The following is a 16,807-nucleotide window of genomic DNA, read 5'->3' as shown; positions in this document are numbered from 1 at the left end:
AGGGGGATGGCAAAGGAATCTTGCCGGGATGGTTACTACGGAACTCGAGGGGCACAAATGCATGAAACATTGAAGTTAGCACAGGATTTTGTTAAAAAATCCCTCTGAACTGAGCAGTGATGTAACTCTGAGATGTGGTGAAGACTTCAGTGCCATATAATACAGCAAAGTGCTCCCACCAAAAAGAATGGCCAAACATGGAGGCTTCTCCAAGACCAACTTTCTCTTAGAGCAGTGCTTCTCAACCCTCCTAAACGCTGCGACCCTTTCATACGGTTCCTCACGCTGTGCTGACCCCCAACCTCAAAATTGTTTTCATTGCTACTTCCTAACTGTAATTTTGCTACTGTTATGAATTGTCCTGTAAATACCTGTGTTTTCTGGTGGTCTTAGGAGCCCCCATGAAAGGGTTATTCAACCCCCAAAGGGGTCATGACTCACAGGTTGAGAACCACTGACTTAGAGAGAGCTGGAATGGCCTTGACTCTGAGACTTGGGAGACCCAACACCCTACACTGGCTTTACCTTTACCCCTACTTCTCCTCTCCATATATGGAAAAATGAAGCCAACAGTTTGGAAGTTAATAGTCATTCTTCTTCTGTTTACCAGAATTCTGGAATGTTCTAAATAATTCTGCTGGGAGTCATCACAGTTACCAATGGGTATGCCATCTGATCATGACCCATGACACTTCTTGTCTATGCAGAGGAGACAAACTTTCTGACTTGTCCCTCTAGAAATGTCAACAGAGGGAAGACAGTATTCAACTTTATCTGCTGTGTTTCCTTCGCTACTCAACAGGGCCAGCTTTGCTGGCATGCGGGAAGCAGATAGACAACATAGTTTCATAGCCAATCTGGGTGTGGTTGTCCTAGTGATAAGGGAAATGAAAGTGGAAGGGGTTTGAATAATATTTATTCGAAGAGTTATAGCTTGTTCTTTCTCCCTCAGATGTTTACCAAGTGTATGAATATCATACCGGCTCTTAAAAAGAATGGCTGGAATGTGTGTATGGCAGAGGTGAGCAGGGAATCCATGATCATCAAAGAGGAGCTGAGCTTGTAGGAAACTTGTAACCAGGGACTACAGCACCATTACCAGCTTTGGATATTTAACAGCACATATGTGGATGCAGACACACACACACACACACACACACACACACACACACACACACACACACACGGCAGAGCTAATGAGATGGTCACACTGATTTCCAAGTATGACCCATTAGTCACAGATATACATTTGTCCTTACATACATGTTTAAACCCTAATGCAGTCAAAGGACTCCCAGGAGCACTTAGCAGACATGGACCCAGGCAGAGAGACACAAAGGAATTTGCAGATAACATTTTGGAGTTCCACGTCACACTAAGGTATATAACAAGACTGCAACATAATTTCATTTGCAGCATTCCTGGTGGCCAGAGACAAGCTGGCTCTCAACAGGAAGGCATTTAGAAGATTCCAGTTTGATTAGCAAGCAGAGTGCCAGCGGGCACGGGGAGTGTGTAAATCTTACTTTCTCTTCACTACAGCAGAGATAAACATCACCATAAATGTCATGTTCGAAGTATTCAGGCAGTTTAAAAACCTGACTGGTTACCTGGACCTGAATCAGACACAACCGAGGACAGGAGATTCTCTATTTCACAGTCCAGAGAAGAGAGCAAGGTCCCCTGAGGTCAAAGCGCCTAGGACGATCACCATGAGACAGGTCACCAGGTGTCAAGCACACTTGGAGGAATCATTTGAACATCTGCACACCCTGCAAACTTCACCAACACAGTCAGTAGCACCTTCTCACATCTACTGTTGCGAAGACACACACTGTTGGTATTTTTAAAAAGCTCTTCAAGGCAGATTGTACTTGTTTTTCTTCAGACAAAGCTTGTGAAGAGTAAATAACAATCTTTAATATAATATAAATACATAAATAGGACTGGTACCTCTTCCAGACACCCTGACCTGCCTTTCCAGCAGGCTCAACCAGTGTTCTTGACAACTTCTTAATTTTCTGCACTTTGAACAGCACAACTCCACATGTTTAAGAGAGAAATGAAACCCATTTTGTTTTCTAAACTCGATGAAAGGAAGAAAAACATACCAAACACACAAACAACATAACGTCAATGATGTTACTGGTTCATATGACCAACAAACAGCTTTTCTCTATTTCATAAGACCTGCTTTTTTATCTTCACGCAAATATATGGGTACATTAAGAGAAAGCAGTATCAATCTTGAAACATTATTAAATTCCTGTATTGTTCTCTTGTTATTGGAACAGGAAAAGAAGGGCCTCTGATAAGCAGAAAACACCGTACTTGCTTTTCGGGAAATTAAAAAAAAAAAAAAAACAAAATAAAAAAGACTTCCAGGGACAGAGAAAAGAATGAAAAGTTTCCCTACCCCTCGGAAAACTAGGAAGTTGTCAGCCAGAAACAAAGAATACATCCTTGATTCAGGGGAACATTCCAGCTCCTGAAAAACCACACAAACATTCATCTTGTGTTAATGCCTTCCCTTCCCCAGCTTTACAGTCACCACTTATTGCTGTCACTTCCTCCTGATACAAAAAAACACTTAGCAACAGAGGTCACAAATCAAAAGCAGGAAGGCGCCCTGTAAAAGAGAATGTCCAGGACTTCAGAGGCATCGGCAACCCACGTGAGCCCTCCGGACTTGTCTTATAGAGCCTCTACACCATTCAGAGAAGAGCCTTGCACCCTTCCAAAGAAATTATCCGAGTGCCCAGGGCTACCGTATGCTTAGCAGAGGTCAATATGTACTAGGGATGGAATCAACTTTATTAGAACATTTCTAAACTTTTTTCAGAACCAAAGGTTGAATTTTAATGAACTCTGAAATGACTTTCTTGAGAAAGTTTGACATTTCGCAAAGAGGACAGAGGCATCGGTACTAGAGGTAACCACAGCACGTCGGTGAGTCACAGAAGGGCTTTTAAACCAACTGAAATTCAGTTCAGTGGATGTTTTCTGTTGCTTTGGGTGCATGAGTGTCTGTCTCCCTGAACTACCATGCTCAGCACCACTACACTTGTATCTGGCTACCCTGTCTCTGCTACTGCCTGGGTGAACATCTCCCTGGAGTGTAAGAAAATGCATAAAGAGGGAAACATGAGGCTGGGTTCTGAAGCTGCAAAAACCTGAAAGAACAGAACGGGACGATCATACAGGAAAAGGAAACACATAGCAACCCTCACCTTTTTTTTTTATTCATAAGGTTGATCCACGTGACTTCTGGCTGCACTCGGAAGAAGCTAGCTTCTCACAGATGTCTGCTTGGGTGAAGTGGTATACATTCAACCCTGCGCCCTTTCATTGAGAAAGATTTTCTTTTCCATTTTCATTCTTTAAGGAAAACAAACTCTTCTATACTCAAAGGAGCCTTTCCCACTCAGATGACCTCTTAACCAAGACACTAATATATAATACTGACATTATTATATTAATATAAAATAATTATATTAATATAAAATGCAAGATTTATAATACTGGCAAACCTGGAAAAGCATAAAACAAGTCTACCAAAGAACCCTTACCTACACTGACAGACATAAGGATATTTGCAATAATCAGTTTTCTGACTGAAGACAGATTCTTGCTAAAGTCACTGTGCTCCCCAAACTCAGGCTTGAACTTGTTTTCAAGGACTGCGCCACACTCCCCCCTCCCCCGCTCCCGTCTCTCAAGTAAAAAGAGCAAATATAAGCTGTCTAGCTTGAGTGAAGTGTCCACAGTCCCTGATAATGGCTTGGGAATACTAATCACAGTGGTTAATGAGGTTTGAAGGGCGCAAGAAACCTGTGGTGATTCACACCCTCTGGTTGATGGAGATGACCCAGTTCGGGGCAGCCACAGGCACTGTGGGATGACTCTTACTCACTCAGCTGTCTGAGTGGCCACTCAGAGGGCTGCGATTCCATATCCTTTGCTCCTATCAGGAAAACCCTTTTGTGTGTGGGTCAGGGTTAAGCTGGACACAGCTGGGCCAGGCAGGCACTCGGCAGCTCCCCGTGTGTGACCGAGCACAGGCTGAGCCCTGGGAATACCTGAGAGGTCACCTCCAGCCAAGTCCGAAACCCCACACACAGGAGGGAACTACCTGAGAGAGAAAGCTGCAACCTGCTGAAGTCAGGTGTTTAGTTAGCTCAACATCTGGAAATACCAAGTTTAAACCTGGCTCTCAAAGAACATCATTTCCCTAGCCCAAGAGGCCAGGGTGCCTTTTTATCCTTTTAGCAATGACAATTGATGCATCTTTTAAAATGTGCATTGCGTACACTGTTAAATAAAACATATCCACGTGTAGCAGAAGCTGCTCTCCACTATGTCTGGTGCGGCATGAACCTGAGGTTGGAGATGCAAAAAAAAAAAAAGGATAGGCACGTGTTTGGTTGAACTGAGCACATCTTAGGACAGAAGAGGTGGCTTGGAAGCGCAGAGTTGTGTCTGTTCTTAAAAAGGTTAAAACGGAAAAAAGAATCCATGAATGGTACAGGACCTCAGAGCACTTACCTATAGAACGCAGCGGGAGAGCGCTGTTCTAACGTAAACATGGAAACTCATTTTACACTAACTCCTTCCTGTACTCCCAGTGCGGTGCGGCGGAACAAAACTGTCCTCTTTCCCTTACCCACCCATGCTTCTCTGAGCAACAGATATGAAATATTTTGTCAGGACTTTCTCCTATCTCCTGGAGGGGCACAAGAATCCACAACCCCCAAAGGCAGGTCACTGGCTCACACCCCACAGCTAAGGGGCAGGGGCACAATTCAAGCAGCTGCTCCCTCCCACTGGTCTGAGGCCAAGTTCCACAGTTTCCTGTTTTTATTTCCCAGATACTTGACACTGGTTTCCGCCTTTTGGTAGCCCTTTCTATTTTGCTTGTATCACTTATCAGAACATCAAAACAGCAAAGAATTCAAGCGTGTTTTAAACAATAATTCTTCCAAAAAATCTGTACCTATAATAGACAGCTTTAAAATACTGATTTACGCATCAAGCTAAGTTAAGAAGTCTACTGTTTCAAAAATTTATTTTGACTCTGTTTTCTTTCCCCTATCACACTGTTGGAATTAAAAAGGAAGTAGAGGTTAAAGTCAGTTAAAGACACACACACACACACACACACACACACACACACACACACACACACACACACACCTCTTCATATATAAGTATTTATTTTCCCCAAATGAAAAAGCAGAGTGATTCTAACTGGACAGAAGCTCACTGAGCCCTACAGACATGCAGTCTTGTTAATGTTGCTTTGTGATGTTTTATTTGCAAGTTCTTTATAATAGAGTTTGCATAGTCTTTAAAGAACAGCATACTGTATTAGTCATTCATGGTTGTCTTTACAAAAAAGAAGGAAGCAGTGATACAGATTTAAAATTGCATAGTGGCCTTATTGTCTTAAATAAGCAGAGTAAGTATTAGTAAATGGCATTTGAGTAGCCAAAGGGAGAGCCATCCGGGACCCTGATGGTAATGAGGTCCTTGCTGCCATCTGGAAGGTGAGGATAATGGGCTTTTCACTTGGCCACAGGAAGAGCTAGCAGTTCCAAAGCTGATAAGCAATATTAATTGGGTTCCTTTAAAATTAAAATTGAAGACAATTTCTACGAGTTAAAGCAATATGTTCATAAGCATAGCCCAGCATGGCTTTCAGGTGTAATTAGCTGAAGAAAAATAGAATCTAGGTTGAATAATTTTAATGAAGAACCTGACTCAGCAATCAGGAATCTGTAAATACCAAAGTCCTAAAGCTGAGAAGGTAAGGTCCCTGAAATGCAGCTGGCATTAGTGTCTGGATAAACACATGTGTTGAGTTTATCCTTTTCGGGGGGAGAGGGAGGACAGGAGAAGATATACATATATATAAAAGCTTATATATATGTATATACATATTGTATCATCAATGAATATATCTGCAGCAGTCTGAAAAGGCCGAGTGTCTCCTAGATGCCATAAACCTCATCAGACATACAGGATACAGCCCATGTCTATCCTCTTGTGAACAGAATAATAGTCGTGAGTTGTTAGAACAGCCTTGTAAGTTTAACTGTGCTAAGTCAAGTTCTTGAATAACCAGCAGTCACGCACAACTATTTCTATGCCCTGTGAGCTAATAACCATAATGCTATTGTTTCCAATAGTCAATAATACATTAGACAATATTTGGGGGCACTGATGTTTAATACCATGTAGGATATGTCCGTGTTATCCACACGAAAATCCAAGGACGTGAGGTTTTTAGATGTATCTCTACTGCTCTGTGAGGATCAGACAGGTGAGTTACACAAAAGGTCACCTCTAGTACACACAGCTCAGTTTCTCCAGAATCTAACTTCAGGGTTTATTTTATCTTTTAGTATGTGGTCCTATACATACTAACATGAATAGTAGTAGTGGTGATACTAATTTTCTACATTTACTTATTGTATGTGCGTGCGTGTGCGTGTGTGTGCGTGTGCGTGCGTGCGTGTGTGTGTGTGTGTGTGTGTGTGTGTGTGTATGTGTGTGTGTGTAGACAACTTGCAGGAGGTCAGTTCTCTCCTTGCATCACATTGGTTCTGAGGATGAAACCCAGATCAAGCTCGGCAGCCAGCATCCTTACCCACGGAGCCATCTTGCAGCCCATTAACAACAGTAACAACAGGTAAAGTGCCCTTGCTGCATTTTCATTTCTTTTAGCACTTACTTGGAAGAAATCTTTAATTGCATGGTGAGACCACTGTGCATTGGTATTTCAAGTAAAGCAATTTGAAGCCTATGCTTTATTTGGAAAAAAAGGGAGAAGTCGCTCAGAGCTGGTCCAGTGATTAAAGACACAATGTTCTCTTGGGGCAGCATCACAAATCTGTCTCTCTGGGGAGGGAAGTAGATCTGTATAAACAGGCTCTCCTTCTCAATGTGGGGAAAGCCAGCAGGAGCCCTTTTGGCTGGGGCTTGTGGGTCATGCACAGTCCTCTGCTGTAGGTGAGCCCTGGTCAGTCAAGAGCTCTGAGGAAACCAGAGACACCGGGGCCCTCCCTAAGGATGTTGCCCAGGAGGAAAAGTGCAGGGGAGGAGAGCAAGGCTTCTTCTACCTTCCCTGTGCTTGTGTGCCTTCTTATTGCAGCTGGAAGCATCTCCATCAGGTGGTCCCAAGGGCAAGAGAAACAGGAGGGAATTCTATGCACTGCCTCACCTGAGGGATAAAAATAAACGCTATGCACCGCACTGTGTTACCTGATTTTTCTGTGGGTGTTTTCTGTGAGTACCCACCTCCAACTTCTACCTCATAGGCACATTCAAAATAATTTTTTGAGAAAGTTCTATGAAAGTACACAGTGCAATGTTGCTTTCAAAATACTAGTTAAGTTTTGTTTAGTGACAAACATTGCAAATGGCACCCGGAGAGAGCCACAGAGCACAGCTTGTACCGCCGTCAAGAGACTAGGAGAAAGATAACCATCGGAAATAAAATCTAACCTTGGCACCTGACCCTGCAGGGGAAGAAGGTGAAAGAACACGTCAAAGAAGGCCTAAAAATGAGTTAGGAAGGGACAACCTCATTTCCTCAGACAGAACTGAAATAATACATTTAGTTGAAAGTCAATGCTCTGACGTCCTTAAAAATCCAAAAGGAAAAAAAAAAAAAACAGAACAAAACAAAAACCAACAAGCAAACAAAACCAGAAGGGAAGGTATCTGACTCTATGTCAAAATCAGGTTGGCTCCAGAGAACAGAAACCACACAACATAAAAACCGAACTTCCATTCGCTTTCAGCGGCAGCAGGAAAATAAAGACAGAGAGGAAACTCTGTATAAACGGATCTTATAGAAACTCAGACTTCCCCTGCTCCATCTGGTGTATGCTCCTGCACCCATAAAGCCATCCAGAAGGAGTCCTTCGCTGATGGCTCAGCAGAGTGGATCTGGGGAGTCAGGGGGTGCAGCCGGCGACATGGGCTCACTCGGCACCCACACAGCACCTCCTGCATGACCAGGCACAGGGAGCAAGACTCGAGAGCTAGGCAGTGGATCTAAGGAAAGGGAACAGGCCCCTGAAGGCACAGCTGTGAGTGCCAGCGGAGGGGAGGGCTCTTCTGGATCCCGATTGATCGTCTAGGACCATAATCCGGTAATCACCTCCCTTTCCAGTCATTTCCTTATCTCAGGATTTCTGCTTTGAACTAGCGCCCCTTCTGGGGATGGGCTGCCCAACTCTAATGCAAACAGTCCTACAAACTTGAAGGAAAGCAAAACAAGGACACCGAGCCGACCAATCACTTAACAATCAGTTCAAGTGATGTATCCCATGCTGTCATTCTGGTGCCAACAACGGTGTATGACTTTTTCACTCAGTTAAGAGCAGCGATGACTAGGACTCATTCCCTCTGGTACTGCTTTTCACCGGACAGGTCCTTTTATATCACTTCCGGTGGGCTATCATCACTCTTTCTCCTCTATTATGTCCATTCCCGTTACATTAGTCTTCCTTAAAAAAAAATGCTCCATGCGCTCATATCACTGATGTACCCCAAAGTCATGGAGGATACCACATTCTCGTCACCCTTATGTGTACTTCAGATCTCCCAGGCCCCCCCCCCCCCCCCGAGTTTTAGGTCCATCGCACACACCTTCCCTGGATTCTCCATGGATACCTCAAACACAGCAAGACAAACTCTGGAGGCCCTTCTCGACCAATCTCCCACGGAGCTGCTCTCACTGTGTGCCACACTTCGCCAACGGCCCCTGTGTATAGCCTATGTATCAGCCCCCTAAAATCTATCTTGACCACCATCCACCCATCATTTGTTCTTACAAGTACCCTCCCAAATCTGAGAGTTTTCCCCTTCTTTATCCATCCACATCGGCCAACAAAGCCCGCCCACTCAACCAATTCCAAGGACTCCCGTCAATACCATCTTTTCTGTCCAGGCTCGTTTTTACACTCCCACTTCCGCAGAACTACTCCACGCATTTCTCAGAGTTAAACTCAATTCCAAGCTCCTCCACGAAACCTCCGCCCACAGCAGTTTCTTTGTCCACTCAGTACAAGACAGGGGTATCAAACACCGCAGGTCCATACACAACTGCCCGCCTTTCTTCAATCAGCAAAAGGGTACACACCATTTCACACGACTCCCAAGTACTTGCGGCTAAAGATCAAGGAGCCATTTCTAAAGCCCCATGTCTCTGCCTCCTTTTCCAAAATGTTTACTGTGCAACGCTGAGTGTGCTGTATAACCTATACTATCCTAGAAGCCCATGTAATGTGTGACTAAGAAGCCTACTCCAGAATCCATTTTATAGATCGCTCTTTGGCCAAGCAGTGCGAACTGGGATGTTTCCCTACCATCCCCTAATGGGGTCATTCCTCTTTTTGGAGAGGTCTTCTCCCAAGGGTGCTTCCTTCCCCTATGTAGAAAACAGACCTTGTTCACTTGGAGTGTGTGCATAGAGTATATATATCACAATGCAGCCTTATTGCGTTCTATCTGCAAGACTTCTCAGGACCTCCTCCTGACCACTCTTTATTGTTAGTTGTCATACTGTCCCTGGGGTCCTTTGCAGCTCAGATGTGATCCAGGGATCCTACTCCTGGAGTAATTTTTTGGTCGCCTCCTTTTTGTCTGCTATTAGCTACCTACATAAAACTTTGCTCTTATTGGTCAGTTTTCCTAGTGTAAGGCACACAAATTCTCAGTTCAAAAAGGGCATTCTTTAGTTCAGGTGGTTCTCAGTTCTAAAATCTACCATTATCCAAACAGACTTTACCCTCTATTGTTGTGGAATGTTATTTTAACTACGCAAAGATGTTTATGCTGTGGAATATTACTTCAACTATGTGAATGTGTGTTACATTTGCTTCTGCTACCTTGGTTAACGATGTAAAGATATGTTGTATTTGCTTCATCTTGCCTGCCTAAGGTACCTGATTAGTCTAATAAAGAGCTGAAGGGCCAATAGCTAGGCAGAGAAAGGACAGGCAGGGCTGGCGGGCAGAGAGAATAAATAGGAGGAGAAATCTAGGCTAAAAAAAAAAAAAGGAGAACAAGGGAAGAAGGAGAGAACAAGGGACATGCCCAGGGCAAGAAGCCAGGCAGCTGCCAGCCAGTCAGACATGAGACACAGTGAATGTAACTTATATAGAAAGAATAGATAGCAAGCCTCAAGGCAAAAGGCAGTAAAGAGAAACAAGTTAATTTAAGTTAGAAGAGCTAGCCAGAAATGAGCCTAAGCTAGGCCGAACATTTATAATAATAAGTCTCGGTGTCATGTTTTGGGAGTTGGTTGGTGGTCCAGAAGAAAAAGCCTTGTACACTCTATCACATCTTAAGCTATTAATTATAGGTCATTGTTTCTTGACCATAAGATATCTATAGTATTCCAACTGTCAAGCTTCTATCACTCTTAATGACTTCATTATCTATAAGTCCAAGATCATCTTTAAGGTTTACATGTTGAACAATAAGGAGGGATCGCCCCCCCCCCCCAATACTCCTCAGAAAAGGGAAATCCCCTAATCTGGAGTTCTTGAAATGATCTCAAATATTACAGAATGCCTTATTTTGAATAACAAAGCATTTAGCCTTCAATAACCTCAGTCAATTCTACCTTTGGATTAGATGAAGGCCTTCTGACAAAATTAGCTAATTTTTTTTTTTAAGTGAAGGAATTTAACTAGATACAGTACCTACTACGGGGATGATCTCAATGTAAGGGAAGACAGACGTCACAAACAGACGTCAAGGTCATGACACAGGTCAGGAACACGTGCCTAATTCATTACATATGGAATTGTCCTAGTAGTAAGTGAACAGCAGGTCTAGTGACCAAACTTTCTTACTGAAACTGATAACATCTCAAACAACCCAGAGGGCTGTGAAGAGGCCACACACACAGAAACAGGGCGTTAGTTAAGTGACTGCCACGTGGCTGAGGGACAGCCATTGCAGAGCACTGGGAACACTAGAAAACAGCAGTTTCATAACTGTGAGAACGGCAAGAAGTGACGGATCTAACCTGCCACATTATTTCATACAACCTGATTTTTTTTAAAAAAAAAAAACATGGATAAATCAGCCGATTATTTAAATAGCCATGTAACCAAATCATCTATAACCCTAGGTATTTACATGACGGCTAACCTTGTAAACTTATCTGTACGTGAAGATTCCGATGAACAAGGCACCAATTTAAGGACTGGGGGGAATGTTATTGACTACTCTCTGTAGTGATAAAACTTTATGTCAGGCTGGGGAGGGAGAGAAGGCAGCCCACAGCATCAACTGAGCAGGGCTCGCAGGGGCTCACAGAGACTGAAGCAACAAGCAGGGACCTTGTGAGGTCTGACCTAGGTCCTCTACATATATGTTATGGTTGCGTAGCTCGTTGTTCTTGTGGGGACACAAGAAGAGTGGAAGTGGGGGTGTGTCTCTGACTCCTTTGCCTGCTCTTGGGACCCTTTTCTTCCTACTGGGTTACCTCATCCAGTCTTAATATGAGGATATTTGCCTAATCTTACTGTAACTGGTTATGCCGTGTGCGGTTGATATCCCTTGGAGATCTGCTCTATTTTGAAGGGAAACGGAAGAGCAAGGGATCTGGGGGAGAGGAGAGGTAGGGGAGTATAAGGAGGGGTGGAGAGAGGGTAAGCTGTGGCCAGGATGTGATGTATGAGAGAACAAATAAGTAAATAAAAAAAGAAGTCGTGGTAAAGCCCTTGCCTAGCACACATGAGGCCCTGCCTGGGTTCAATTACCTGGACCACAAACTACTACTATTAATAATAATTCATATTTCATTTCTATTATTTTCCTCTGTAGTCTCTCAATGATTAAGTAGTTCTGGTAAATACAAAGAGCAGTATTATTTTATAGGTTATTATAAATGCCTTATTATTTACAGCAGTTTAATAAATCCAATACATTGTAAATGTAATACATTCCAGAAGTGTCAGTCCTGCTCTATGGCCCCAGGGGCTTGAATTTTGGATGCTGAAATCCTTGTTATTCCAAACTGCATGTTTTGTCATTCTGAGAATGGCAACATTCTAAAGGAAAAAGGTGAATTTAAGACCGTCTCCTCTTAACACTTTTTTTCTCATTTGCCCACGAAGAAGAACCTTCGGCTGAGGGAAAACTCAGTGCTGGTCAGGAAGAGCTGACATCCAGGCCTCTCTCCTCTTTAATTTTTTGTTGTGAACTCTAGTACTATGCTCTGGGTACTTCTCTTGGGATTTCTATGTTTACAAATATATTTTCAAGTTACCCATTGCTTTTTTTTTCTAGGCTGTATTACGAACAGACAAAAATGTCTGGGCCATATTAGCGTAATTCTCTTGCTTCTTTAATGCGATTTCTGACTTCTCTCCAGAGGTGAAATGTCTCACAATCCATTCATACCTGCCTGATCGTGGCTCCTGGCAAAGTTAACCTTCGCTTTCAACGTAAAGGCACACTTCTCTCCTCTGAGGCGCTCTTCCTTTCTGCCAGATGAGCCATCTTTCTAATTAGCAGAGCCCCACGCTAGGGTCAATCAAGCAGAATGGACCTGGTGACAACAGATGCCAATCCCAAGCACACCACTCATGAAATCATCCATTATGCAGAGGTGACCTAGGCCAGCTGGCACAAGGTGGTACCCCCGCTCACAAGATGACAGCATACCATCCCACACTTCTGGGAAACACATACACACACACACACACACACACACACACACCTCAAATCACATCAGTCCCTGAGACACTTTACGAATCTCAGGACTCTATAAGGTCAACCTTGCCTGTGTTGGCTCACACGCTATCACTGTTGAGAGTTACACAATGTTGAGGCTTACAGACAGCTAAGGGAAAACCCACACTTACCTTCAATCCTCTTTAAAGCGGAAAGGCACATATCCTTCCTTGGAAACTCAAAGGGATTGTTGCAGGTTCGGATGGTGTCACATTCACACTTCCCGTTGATGATATTGCAGCCCGAGACGAGATTTTCATTGCATGGTTCAAAACCGAGCAGCTGGTCATCATCCCAGTCCTCATCTGGAAAACAATGACCCAGAGAATGGCTTGCTCACATGCTTCCTTCAAGGGCCTTGAGATCAAACACACACTGGGATGTCAAGACGAGCATCCGACTGTGAGGCCTTCACTTGTAAAAGGCAGTTTGGGCTGCAATTGTACACACAAATACAACATAACCTCCTCTTGGTCACTGGGAAGCCTGGAATATAGCCACACATGTGGAAATTAAATAGTCACATACACAAACATTTGTGATCAACATCCACGACTCCCATGTGCCACCACACACCAAGTATGATCCCGAAAAATACTGAATTGGGGGAGCAAGGCTTGGGAGATAGTTCAGTCAGTAGAGTGCATGCCGCACGCATGGGAGGACCCATGAAAGCCAAGGGTGTTGCTGTTATAATCCCAGTGCTGAGGAGGAGGTGACAGGAGGATCTTGGGGAGTTGCTGGCCAATCAGCCTAGCTGAATGAGTGAGTTCCACAGACCCTTCCCCAGAAAAAAAAAGGGTGGATAGTGTCCGAGGAATGACATCCAAGGTTGTTCTCTGTTCCATATGCATAGGTGTGCAACACACACACACATACACACACACACACACACACACACACACACACACACACACACACACTTTTAAATTCTGAAACAAAGCTTCTTCAACTTCCACGTTCACTAGGAGTATATATGAGTTACATTTGCCAATCTCAAAAGACAACTTAGGTTAACTTTTTTCTTACTGTAGACCACAATACACCAAGGCAGCTAATAAACATCGAACATCATATCATTGAGAGAAAGGAATGAAGTCTGTGGAGACCCACAGTGGCTTCCTATTGCGACTTTACTCAAGGTCAGAGACTCTGAGCTTGCTTTACCCAGCAAGGCTGAATAAGGAGATGATTTGGTCACTGGCGTGTTTACCAGGTGTTTGGAAGGGTCTACACTTGGCTGTATGGTGTTGATCTAGCAAGGGGGAGGTCTTTTGCCTCTCCCCTTGGCATATTATAAAAAGCTGTGTTGGATAAATGAAGGGGCTGTTGGGTATTGACCCAGGCCCTCCCGAAGCTATCTTGTGTTTCTATCTTTCTTCTCATTTTCTAGGTCTATCTTTCTACCTAATATTTTCTCATTCCTCTCTCCTCCACCCAAGAACCCTTCATAAGGTGGGAGCAGGTCGGAGCTGGACTCCCACAGGCTCCCACAGAGATTCAATGGAGGAGATCCCCTGTAACATATTTTGGGACCCACTGCTGGCACCCAACACTACCTACAACAAAGCTGATGATGACCACCACACAAAGAGCTACAACCCAATGAGAGACAGGAGTCATGACATTCAGAAGCTGAGACCAGTTCAGGTGCTTGCCCTGGGATGGAAGAGATGGTAACATATAAAGTAGGTTCTAGAGCTAGCCCTGAGAAATGGCTCAATGGTTATGAGCAAGCACTGCTTTTGCAGAGGACCTGGGTTCTATTCCCAGCACCCACATTGGGTAGCTAACAATCTCCTGCAATTCCATTTCTGGGAGCTCTGATACCATCTTCTGGCCTCCATCAGTATCTGTCCTCATGTGTACAAACCCATACAAGTACACATAGTTAAAATTAGTAAGAATTAAAACCTTTAAAACCAGCTTCCCCCCCCCCCCCCCCCGGGAGCCAGTTCAGAAAAATGCAGCAAACATGAGAAACACTGATTAGGTTCTGTTCTTAACAATGTTCCTCCTAGTTCAAATACCTCGGGACAGAAAACCACAGAACTTCTCTACAGACAACCGGGGACACGAGTCTCCCCTCTTCACGTTATCTTTAAAAGACCCTATCCTACCCGAGCTGGGGCTGACTGCTGGATGGCAAACATGTTTCTGATAACGGTATCTAGAAAGAATTTTTCAAAGTGCTTGGATCTGAGAGAGCACTTAACACCTGCTGTTCACACTAAAGGATACACGCCATCTTAAGACAGTACTTCCCAGCTGAGGTGTGTGGCTCCATGGCAGAGTGCTCGCCTGGCAACTGTGTGACCCTGACATGGACCCATCACATTTCGAGGGGCAGGGGAGTTACGTTTTCATGGAAGACAGTGCCAACAAAGAGCTATGGTTTTCACAGAGCTAACACTTAACGTCTGGTGCCGTCACTCAATGCACATACTAGACAAGATTACTCTCCCTTACTGAAATAATTTTTTTTTTTTTTTTGCCAAGGAATCTTGAGAGAAGAAATCACAACCTGAAGAGCTTGGGGCGGTTCTTTGAGATGGCAGAGGAGAAAAATCTGTGTTGATTTTAGATGAGGTTCATGTATGTAATCAATGCCTCAGTTTTGATTATCTTTTGGTTTCAAAGTTTAAGCAGATTCCCAAGTGATCTGTTTTATGATCTATTCTCTTACTTGGCCTGCCTTAGGTGCTCAGAAATGGCACGTAAATAATGCTCACACATACAAAGGCACACTTCATGCTCACCAAAATCACTTCAAATACCCCGAAAACCAGAAAATACCTCAAGCAACTCAAGACAGAAAAAATGTTATCTGTCTTCAGTTATGGCATGGGATGGCACCTCAACGCTTTCTCATCTGTGTTTAGCACAGTCTAGGCACAGGCTCAGCGGAACTTGCAAAGAACTTTCTGTGACGGCATAGTCAAAACTGCAATGCAGAGACAGTTGAATCCTAAGAATGTCAAAGCTTCTAAGTAATTCATAAAATATTTGAACCACTCGCTCGAAAGACCATCCATTTGTCTCCCTTCTTTCTCTTTTCTTTTTTAAATGAAAGGAAATCTCAATTGCTGATTTCATAAATATGCACAGCATTTCCAAACTAGGTTGCTTCTTCCACAATCATTCTTGCCACAAAAAAAAAAAAAAAAAAAGAAAAGAAATCCCATGCTTCCATTATACTACACAACCCCCGCCCCGGGGCGCAGGCCTCCCACCCAGTCCTCTACTGTCTTCCTACCTCTATTCCCTTGTCCTTCCGCCTCATTTCCCACACCTGTTGTCTTCCTTGAAAAGCCAAGGCTATTCAGTGGCTTTCTCTTGCCAGACACCAAAGACCAAACTTCGCTGTTGAACATAACATTCTTCATGATGTAGTTTGTGCCTATTTCGAGACCCCCTCTTTTAGTGATCCCCCTCACAGCTCTATCCTCTATGTGCACTGACAGTCTCACCGCAACCCTAGAACTGTTCCCGGTGCTTTGTGTTTCTACCTAGAACACAGGTTGGCTTTCTGCTTCAATGGAACTCTTATTCACTCTTTGAGACTCAGATCACTGTGACTTCTTTTGAGACGTTTTCTCCAAATGCCCGGGAGAAGGAACTGTTCCATCTTCCATGTATCTGCAAGCATATGCACAGGGTCTCTCACTGTGATCGAGGTTCTGTCTAAGTTGAACGTCTCCAATGGGCCAGAGACCTAACTGGTAGGAACTGGGGGATACAACTGTTAATTTCCTTAACATCAACACAGTGTGCGTGTGTGTGTGTGTTTGTGTGTGTGTGTGTGTGTGTGTGTGTGTGTACACAATAAAAAAGTTTATTATAAAACAGACACACAATGTCACAAGAAAAGTGTATTTCAAGATGATATATAAATGAAACACTTTTAAGCAGATCTTGTTTTAAAAGCTTGTCATGAAAGCACTGAGTGGGGCACATATTTTAAACTAATGCTTGCACACTGGTAGTTTCTGACTAGGAACCATCTGCCATTTGTCTCCGTCTCAGTCCAGCTCTCGGACAGCGA

General features: G+C 43.7%; 1 protein-coding gene across 7 annotated transcripts in view; it reads right to left on the bottom strand.

Annotated features, from left to right (window-relative positions):
• Crim1 (cysteine rich transmembrane BMP regulator 1) overlaps positions 1-16,807 on the bottom strand; it is a 187,397-nt gene that overhangs the window by 133,492 nt on the left and 37,098 nt on the right. For 6 of the 7 annotated variants that reach the window (XM_052746298.1, XM_052746301.1, XM_052746296.1 and 3 more), the window contains exon 2: positions 12,894-13,067. The exons of the other annotated variant lie outside the window; for it this stretch is intronic. In XM_052746298.1, the coding sequence (XP_052602258.1) occupies positions 12,894-13,067 (174 nt within the window). The remainder of the gene's footprint in view (positions 1-12,893; positions 13,068-16,807) is intronic. 7 annotated transcript variants of the gene reach the window in all.

Source organism: Peromyscus californicus, unplaced genomic scaffold, assembly GCF_007827085.1.
Source record: "Peromyscus californicus insignis strain IS unplaced genomic scaffold, ASM782708v3 Scaffold_1__1_contigs__length_55948999, whole genome shotgun sequence".
Taxonomy (NCBI): Eukaryota; Metazoa; Chordata; class Mammalia; order Rodentia; family Cricetidae; genus Peromyscus; species Peromyscus californicus.
The sequence above is the reverse complement of the archived record's forward strand: the minus strand, read 5'-3'. Positions and strand labels throughout refer to the sequence as shown.